The 10,000-nt window shown below is 45.4% G+C and overlaps 1 protein-coding gene across 1 annotated transcript in view; it reads right to left on the reverse strand.

Moving 5' to 3' along the window:
- The window catches only part of LOC144513979 (isocitrate dehydrogenase [NAD] subunit alpha, mitochondrial-like), a 14,215-nt gene extending 4,652 nt beyond the window's left edge, over nt 1-9,563 (reverse strand). Inside the window, exons 1-7 of the mRNA XM_078245172.1 lie at nt 9,408-9,563; nt 8,366-8,431; nt 6,987-7,070; nt 6,205-6,319; nt 5,787-5,974; nt 3,836-3,969; nt 2,812-2,914 (exon numbers count right to left, since the gene is read on the reverse strand). Coding sequence (XP_078101298.1) covers nt 2,812-2,914; nt 3,836-3,969; nt 5,787-5,974; nt 6,205-6,319; nt 6,987-7,070; nt 8,366-8,431; nt 9,408-9,548 — 831 coding nt within the window. The 5' untranslated portion in view covers nt 9,549-9,563. The remainder of the gene's footprint in view (nt 1-2,811; nt 2,915-3,835; nt 3,970-5,786; nt 5,975-6,204; nt 6,320-6,986; nt 7,071-8,365; nt 8,432-9,407) is intronic.
- Between the last annotated feature and the right edge of the window lie 437 nt (nt 9,564-10,000).

A 10,000-nucleotide genomic window follows, 5' to 3' on the forward strand; every position in this document is an offset into this window, starting at 1 on the left:
CACACCGTCATCACACCGTCATCACAGCTACATCACACCATCATCACACCATCATCACAGCTACATCACAGCGTCATCACACCGTCATCACTTCTTCATCACAGCTACATCACTTCTTCATCCCACCGTCATCACAGCTACATCACACCGTCATCACACCGTCATCACACCGTCATCACAGCTACATCACACCATCACTACACCTTCATCAGAGCTTGTTAAAGGTGATAGGATGATGTAACCCTGTCCTAGTGTAATGAGGACAGTTTGGAGGTAACAGGACATACAGAGAACCTCACAGTCCCATTAACACCTCTTTCCTCTGAAAATCTCACTATTTGAAACTGCTGCTGAAAACGGGCGAATCAGTGTTTCCTCTATGTTGATTTGACCATGTCTGCCCCCCCCCCCCACAGCAACATGTCTGCCCCCCCCCACGGTATCAGAAACAGGGCTGCATTGTGAGAGTGCTCAGTGAGAGTGTTGGAGATTAGCGGGATGGAGGGTAACTAGCCAGTTGAGATGGTGTGTGTACGTCCTTGAGAACTGGAAGTCGTATAACTGACCAGTCCTTCCAGAAACATGCGTTTTTTTGTGATTGTTTTGGGCTAAAATCCTTAATTATGAGTCACGTTTTCTTAAAAAATGTGATGGAACATGCGGGTATTTATGCAATTGTATGCAGGAACTTGTAAAAGCTGTGATGTCATCGTGTCATATACGGCTTTTAGATGATGCTCACGTCGCGTAATGACGTCACTTCATAACGCTCCCATGGCAACAGGGGAAACAGCTGCTCTTGTGTGAAGTAAACACAACATTTTTCATCTCTCTGATAAGATATTTGGGACTTTTTTGCAACGAAAATGCGGGGATTATGACATCACGCAAGCCCCGCGTATGTTGCGCGTAATCTGTAATTCATGCAGCGAAAGTGCATCGCATCTGAAAAATGTTTGTAACTCAAATGCATCGAGTTATGAGATCACAATCAGGTTTCTGTGGAGGGATTAGGATTAGGAGACCTTCAGGAACAGTGAGACATACCTGATATATAATCATCCCATCAGCCCTTTACAGTCGTCATCATTTCTCTCATCTGACAGACTAACTGAAACCTGGTTGCGTTCCTCTCCTGCTCCATCGCTGCCCGTCTTACCAGTCCCTCCAGAAACACATCATATGATCTCAGAACTCATAATCAGCCAGAGTCGGCATATTTATTTCAAATACGCCGCGCTAAATACGCCGCATAAATTGCAGATTTCTGCGGGGCTTGCATGATGTCATAATCCCCCCATCTTTGTTGCTAAAAAGTCCCAAATATCTTATCAGGAAGATGAAAAATGTTGTTTACTTCACACAAGAGCAGCGTAACGGCACGTTATGAAGCCACGTCGGGATGAAGCCACGTCGGGATGAAGCCACGTCGTGAAGGACGTCATGATGAAGCCACGTGATGAAGCCACGTCGTGAAGCCACGTCATGAAGGACGTTAAGAAGCCACGTCATGATGAAACCACGTCGTGAAGGACGTCATGATGAAGCCACGTTATGAAGCCACGTCGTTATGATGAAGCCACGACGTGATGATGAAGCCACGTCGTCATGATGAAGCCACGACGTGATGATGAAGCCACGTCGTCATGATGGAGCCGCTGACGTCATGATGGAGCCGCGACGTCATGATGGAGCCCGACGGCGTCATGATGGAGCCCGCGTCGTCGTCATGATGAAGCCGCGTCGTCGTCATGATGAAGCCGCGTCGTCGTCATGATGAAGCCGCGTCGTCGTCATGATGAAGCCGCGTCGTCGTCATGATGAAGCCGCGTCATGATGAAGCCACGACGTCATGATGGAGCCACGACGTCATGATGAAGCCACGACGTCATGAAGCCACGACGTCATGATGGAGCCACGACGTCACGACGTCATGATGAAGCCACGTCGTCATGATGGAGCCACGACGTCATGATGAAGCCACGACGTCATGATGGAGCCACGACGTCATGATGGAGCCACGACGTCATGATGAAGCCACGACGTCATGATGAAGCCACGACGTCATGATGAAGCCACGTCGTCATGATGAAGCCACGACGTCATGATGAAGCCACGTCATTACGTGACATCATCTAACAGCTGTAAACCCCGCGATGAAGCCACGATGACACCACAGCTTTTACAAGTTCCCGCAATCTCATCGCATACAATTGCATAAATATCCCGCATATTCCATCGCAGTTTTTAAGAAAACGTGACGCATAATTAAGGATTTTAGCCCAAAACACTCAGCATGTTTCTGGAAGGACTGGTATACATTGTTCATCTGCTATTTCATCACTACATTCACTTCTGAGACTTTTTAATGCAAGAAACCAACTATGTAGAGGTCAGATATGGGCCGTTGTACGAGAATTGATGTCTAAACCGGCCCGCTGGGAGGTAGATGGAGCTCCATACCCGCGCAAACTCACCGTTTTCTGGGTTACTGGACTCCCAAATGCCCTGACAGAGCTCCAGGCCTGCAGCCCCCCCTCTTCCTGCTGAATGGCCGGTGTGAGTGAGTGAGAGCGCGGTCAGCGAGCTCGTTACGTTAAGAAAACGTGACGCATGATCAAGGATTTTCGCTCAAAACAATCACAAAAAGTGTTTCTGGAAGGACTGACTCTAGATGATCTCTCTCATATCGTTCCTCTCCTGGCTTTAGATTATTTATATTTATTTATTTATTTATATATATATATATATATATAGATGCTGTTGTGTAGGAGTGTGTTCAGAGCTATCAGGTGATGACGATGAACTCACGTTCAGGCACACGGTGTCCAGGTACATCTCCGTGAACTTGATGTCTTTGTAACCCTCGGCAACCTCCCGACATTTTCTCAGAAACAGACCATCTGACATTCGCCTGGAGAGACAGACAGACAGGGAGACAGACAGGGAGAGAGACAGGGAGAGAGAGAGAGACGGGGAGAGAGAGAGAGAGAGACGAGGAGACGAGGAGAGAGAGAGAGAGAGAGAGACAGGGAGAGAGAGAGAGAGAGAGAGAGAGAGAGAGAGACAGGAGAGAGAGAGAGAGAGAGACAGGGAGAGAGAGAGAGAGACAGGGAGAGAGAGAGAGACAGACATGTCAAAAAATGTCAGAAAAAGCATCAATAACGTTTGACTAGGAGACACAAAATGTCAAATATCATCGTCTTGCACTATGAGTTAGAACAGAGCTGGGTGACAGGTTATAGTATATAGTATGTATAGTATATAGTATGTATAGTATATAGTATGTATAGTATATAGTACGTATAGTATATAGTATATATAGTATATATAGTATATAGTATGTATAGTATATAGTACGTATAGTATATAGTACGTATAGTATATATAGTATATAGTATGTATAGTATATAGTATGTATAGTATATAGTATGTATAGTATATAGTATGTATAGTATAGTATATAGTTACAGCTGGGTGACAGGTTATAGTATATAGTATGTATAGTATATAGTATGTATAGTATATAGTATATATAGTATATAGTATGTATAGTATATATAGTATATAGTATATAGTATGTATAGTATATAGTATATAGTATGTATAGTACGTATAGTATATAGTATGTATAGTATATAGTATGTATAGTATGTATAGTATATATATAGTATATAGTATGTATAGTATATAGTATATAGTATGTATAGTATATATAGTATATAGTATATATAGTATGTATAGTATATATAGTATATATAGTATATAGTATATATAGTATATAGTATATAGTATGTATAGTATATAGTACGTATAGTATATAGTATGTACTCACATGATGTTGGCTTTGTGGACGGCCGTCACGCTGTCCCTCTGGTTGTTTCGGGCGTATTCGAAGGCGTACTCTGCGATGCGTCTGCTGGCGTCCTCAGTGATCAGCTTGATGCTCTGGACCACGCCCTCCACGATCTGCAACAACAAGGACCTGCTTCACACAGGAACCAGGCACACACGTGGGCCCCGCACACAGGAAGTGGAGGGAAAAACAACAGGAAGGAAACGGACTGGAGGTCATCGGGGAGCCGTGTGATTGGAGGATCATTTACAGGAAGTGACATCGCACACTGCCAGCTGACAAATCCGTACTGATCGCAGGGGTCAACAATAAAAGGTCCTCGCACACCGATTCAGAAATGTATGTCAACGTTGTTTCAATCATGTTGGCAGACAGACAGGTTAGAGAGAGAGACAGACAGGTTAGAGAGAGAGACAGACAGGTTAGAGAGACAGACAGACAGACAGCAGACAGGCAGCGAGACAGGCAGACAGAGAGACCGGCAGGCAGAGAGACGCACAGGTAGACAGGTTAGAGAGACGGACATACAGACAGAGACAGACAGGTTAGAGAGAGCAAGAGACAGAGACAGAGAGAGAGACATACAGACAGACAGGTTAGAGAGAGAGAGAGACAGAGAGATAGACAGACAGACAGGCAGACAGACAGGTTAGAGAGAGACAGGCCAGACAGAGAGACAGACAGGTTAGAGAGAGAGCAAGAGAGAGAGACAGAGAGAGGACATACAGACAGGCAGACAGGTTAGAGAGAGAGACAGATAGACAGACAGCAGACAGGCAGACAGAGAGACAGGCAGGTTAGAGAGAGAGAGAGAGAGAGACAGACAGACAGACAGACAGGCAGACAGACAGACAGCCTAGCGGGGTAACGGTACTGTCAGAAGCAGAGAGGCAGAGCGACAGCAGCGTCACATTTTCTCTTGTTTTCGTGAACGGATTAATGAATACGGACTCAGTCTGCAAGGTTTCTGTGCCAACGCTTGTTGACTGATTTGATCGTGCGTTTGGCCAATCAGGAACTGAGTGGTACGCGTTGTATACAGGCCAGTCAGTCAGAGAGACGAGGCTCCAGGCTTCGTGCTAAGCTAGGCTACAGGTGCTTTTTTCCAGACTGGAGCTGACAGTGTGAACACACCAGGAGTCAGGGTGGTTCCTCCTCCTTACCCCCAACACGTTCAGCGCCACAGCCTCCCGTCTGCAGCGAGCCGACCTACAGGACACAGGTCACCATCATCTCTGGCAGGAATACTCAAAATAAAGCCCAATATGTTAAAATAGCGAAAAAGGCCCCAAAACTGCCAAAAACAAAACAGGCCAAAATGTAAAAAGCTAGAAAAACGTATTTAACGGTTTTAGTCTTTAAGATATGATTCATTTTTATGAGCAGAGCGTTTTGATAGTTTCATCCACCGGACGTCACGTAGAACGTGCATCCACTTACCACATGTTTAGTTCTAAGTGTACTGTCCCTTTAAGAGACTGTTGTTCTAAGTGTACTGTCCCTTTAAGAGTCCCTGTTGTTCTAAGTGTACTGTCCCTTTAAGAGTCCCTGTTGTTCTAAGTGTACTGTCCCTTTAAGAGTCCCTGTTGTTCTAAGTGTACTGTCCCTTTAAGAGTCCCTGTTGTTCTAAGTGTACTGTCCCTTTAAGAGTCCCTGTTGTTCTAAGTGTACTGTCCCTTTACGAGTCCCTGTTGTTCTAAGTGTACTGTCCCTTTAAGAGACACTGTTGTTCTAAGTGTACTGTCCCTTTAAGAGTCACTGTTGTTCTAAGTGTACTGTCCCTTTAAGAGTCCCTGTTGTTCTAAGTGTACTGTCCCTTTAAGAGTCCCTGTTGTTCTAAGTGTACTGTCCCTTTAAGAGTCCCTGTAAGTGTCCCGTCCCTTTAAGAGACCCTGTAAGTGTACTGTCCCTTTAAGAGACGTCCTCTCACCACGTGTTCGATGCCGCTGTACTCGCCCTCTGTGTTCTCCCGGATGGTGACCAGGTCCACGTTGGTGTACGGAGTCTTGTAGCCTTCGATGGAGACGCACGGCCGCACGTTGGCGTAAAGGTCAAAGGTCTTCCTCAGCAGCAGGTTCATGGAGGGGTGACCGGCAGCGATGGGGGTCTTCAGGGGTCCTTGGGGGGGGGCAGATTAAACTTAAACTTAATGTCTGAAGTTAAGATACGAAGAGACTAAGAAAGGATTATTTTTCACTATCACAGAAACAAATCCTTAATTAACTTTAGGAATCCTCTTCTCTCAGGAAATCAGGGAAGTAACAAAATGTCCCAAAAATTGCTCACATTCAGCCTCCCACATTCAGCCTCCCACATTCATCCAGCGATGGCAGCGGAAGTGAACTCACCTTTGAGGCCGATCTTGTTCCGGTCCATCGACTCTTTGGCGTCCGGAGGGATCATCCACCTTCCTCCCGGTCCTTTAATGGCCGTCACGTTCCTCTCCTCCCACCTAATGGGAGCCTAACGACATCACAGGTAACTATTACATCACAGGTAACTATTACATCACAGGTAACTATTACATCACAGGTAACTTCATTACACCGCAACACGACAGGAAAAATAACTCAACACTTTAAAGTAGGATCAGTACCAAAGACTCAAATATTCTACTTAAAAAACATCGAAATAGGTGACAAAACGTTGAAAAAAGGCTACGAAATAGGTGACAAAACGTTGAAAAAAAGGCTGCGAAATAGGTGACAAAACGTTTAAAAAAAAGACAGCGAAATAGGTGACAAAACGTTGAAAAAAGGCTACGAAATAGGTGACAAAACGTTGAAAAAAGGCTACGAAATAGGTGACAAAACGTTGAAAAAGTAGGCAGCGAAATAGGTGACAGAACGTTGAAAGTGGAGTGGGTAGAGGCGCACATATACTGAGAGGTTGATGCCTCGACGCAGAGGTCCAGGGTTTGAGTCCGACCTGTGATGATTTCCTGCATGTCTCCCCCCCCCACCTAGCTGTCCTGTCTATTAAAAGGTAGAAAAGCCCAAAAAAAAAGTCATCTTTAAAAAAGTAAATAAAAAAAACATGTTGAAAAAGGCGACGAAAACGTGAATGAATAAGAGTATGCATGTAAACAGTGATTAAGCATCAGCTGTATTTAAAGCTGCAGCTCGCTGACCTTGGCAGCCTCAAAGATCTTCATGACGGCGCTGGAGATCTCTGGTCCAATCCCGTCTCCAGGAATCAGAGTGACCGTCTGCATCTGGAGACACAGACAGAAAGCAAGAGTTATACTTCAGGTGTCTGTTTTAGCTCCAGAGTGAGACCTCTTCCTGCTGGAACATCTTCAGGAGTGAAAGATAAAAAGAAACACATTCCAGCAACTAGGGCTGAAACGATTCCTCGAATAACTCCATTACAAAAAATGCTCGAAGGGACATGGAAGTAGTTCTTTAGGAGATTATGGTGAACTAGTGTGTGTTGTAGCAGTGCTTTGCTATTGAGAACGAGCTAGCATGCTAACGGTTAGCGCTCTCTCTCTCTCTCTCTGTCTCTCTCTCATCACTGCAGTTAGTTCATCAATATCTTTGGCAGAGTAGGTAGCTAGGTAAGGACTACATGCTCAGTAGCTAGGTAAGGACTACACGCTCAGTAGCTAGGTAAGGACTACATGCTCAGTAGCTAGGTAAGGACCACACGCTCAGTAGCTAGGTAAGGACTACACGCTCAGTAGCTAGGTAAGGACTACATGCTCAGTAGCTAGGTAAGGACTACATGCTCAGTAGCTAGGTAAGGACTAGACGCTCAGTAGCTAGGTAAGGACTAGACGCTCAGTAGCTAGGTAAGGACTAGACGCTCAGTAGCTAGGTAAGGACTACACGCTCAGTAGCTAGGTAAGGACTACATGCTCAGTAGCTAGGTAAGGACTACATGCTCAGTAGCTAGGTAAGGACTACGCGCTCAGTAGCTAGGTAAGGACTACACGCTCAGTAGCTAGGTAAGGACTACATGCTCAGTAGCTAGGTAAGGACTACACGCTCAGTAGCTAGGTAAGGACTACACGCTCAGTAGCTAGGTAAGGACCACACGCTCAGTAGCTAGGTAAGGACTACACGCTCAATAGCTAGGTAAGGACTACACGCTCAGTAGCTAGTGTAAGTGACTACACGCTCAGTAGCTGTGTGTGAGGACTGTGTGCTCAGTAGCTAGTGTGTGACTGCACGCTGCATGTGTGCTATGTGTAAGGACTGCGTGCTCAGTGTGTGTGTGTAGTGTGTGTGTGTGTGCTGTGTGTGTCGTGTGTGTGTGTGTGTGTGTGTGTGTGTGTGTGTGAGAGAGAGTGTGTGTGAGAGTGTGTGTGTCTGTGTGTGAGAGTGTGTGTGTGTGTCTGTGTGTGAGAGTGTGTGTGTGTGTCTGTGTGTGTGTGTGTGTGTGTGTGTGTGTGTGTGAGAGGTGTCTCTGTGTGTGTGTGTGTCTGTGTGTGAGAGTGTGTGTGTGTGTGTGTGTGTGTGTGTGTGTGTGTGTGTGTGTGTGTGTGTGTCTCTGTGTGTTACTAACCCCTCTGGAGAAGAAGGCAGCTGAAGAGAGGGCGGGCCTCTTGGCCCCCACCACCACCTGGGACAGCTGGACGAACACAGTATATTATTAGGTTAGTTTATTCCAACTAATCAATCCTGTATTATACGACCTTTCCCTTTAATTATTGCTGCTGTTCCGTTCAGCTAAATGCTTGTACTTTTCCGAACTTCATTTTAGGGCTGCTTCCTCTGAGTCGATTAGTTGACTAAATCATGAGTGTAAGTCTCAAGGACAGCCCTGGGTTTGTTGTGTGTGTATTTATGATAGAATCACTGCAAATCAATTACAACTGTAATCCATAAACTAACTGTACGGTGGATTTAATGTATGCCGAATTTACTGCGAGGAACTCATCTTGTTTTTAAGCATTTCAGTTGTTTACTACGAGATGTGAATGTTGCCCGATGTGCAAGGTAACCTTAAATTAGTAGATTTTTACACAGAGTTTGGTTGGGTGTCTACATCAATGAAAGCGATGACGCATATAGCAAGATTGGCGGAAAATGAACTACAATTTTATTCCAAATACTAACTGTACAGTGGACTTAATATATGCCGAATTAACCAACAGCAACTCATCTTGTTTGTAAGCGTGACACTTGTTTACTATAAGACGTGTAGTTGCCGAAACACGCAAGGTGACCTTTAAATTGTTATATTTGTAAACGGAGTTTGGTTTAGTCTCTACATTCGGGAACGTGAACTGAACTGAAGCCTCCAGCAACAGTTGAAACATACAGATATATGTGATATAAAGTATTAGAGCTTCACGGTGGTGAAGTGATGACTGTCCCGGTGGCTGAATCACTAACACCTCAGTTAGCTCTGCTAGCTGCCGCAGCTAAAGGACGCACACACACACACTAGCTAACATGCTACATGTAGTGTTTAAACAGCCGTTTGTGTCTCTATGGAAACACCGCAGACACGCCGAATTTCCCGCTCTCACACACAACACAACTCAGCACTGTTAAAGACATCCGCCATTAACAGAAATCAGTTTAAAAACATCTTTTCTTACCATTGACCTCCACGCGCAGCCTGCCATACTGAAGAAGAAGAAGAAGAAGAAGAGCTTCACTCTGACAGGAAGAGGAGGGTTCAGTGCGAGAGGCAACTTCCGGTCGACGAAGTCAAGCCTGATCAAATAGTCCCACATCATCACATCACACGTGTGTGTGTGTGTGTGTGTGTGTGTGTGTGTGTGTGTGTGTGTGTGTGTGTGTGTGTGTGTGTGTGTGTGTGTGTGTGTGTGTGTGTGTGTGTGCGTGCGTGTGTGTCTGTGTGTGTGTCTCTATGTGTGTGTGTGTGTGTGTGTGTGTGTGTGTGTGTGTGCGTGCGTGTGTGTCTGTGTGTGTGTGTGTGTGTGTGTGTGTGTGTGTGTGTGTGTGTGTGTGTCTCTATGTGTGTGTGTGTGTGTGTGTGTGTGTGTGTGCGTGCGTGCGTGTGTGTGTGTCTGTGTGTGTGTGCTGTGTGTGTGCTGTGTGTGTGTGTGTGTCTCTATGTGTGTGTCTGTGTGTGTGTGTGTGCTGTGTGTGTGTCTCTGTGTGTGTGTGTGTGTGTCTCTGTGTGTGTCTGTGTGTGTGTGTGTGTGTGTGTGTGTCTCTCTATGTG

The sequence above is a fragment of the Sander vitreus genome, unplaced genomic scaffold, assembly GCF_031162955.1.
Source record: "Sander vitreus isolate 19-12246 unplaced genomic scaffold, sanVit1 ctg397_0, whole genome shotgun sequence".
Classification (NCBI taxonomy): Eukaryota; Metazoa; Chordata; class Actinopteri; order Perciformes; family Percidae; genus Sander; species Sander vitreus.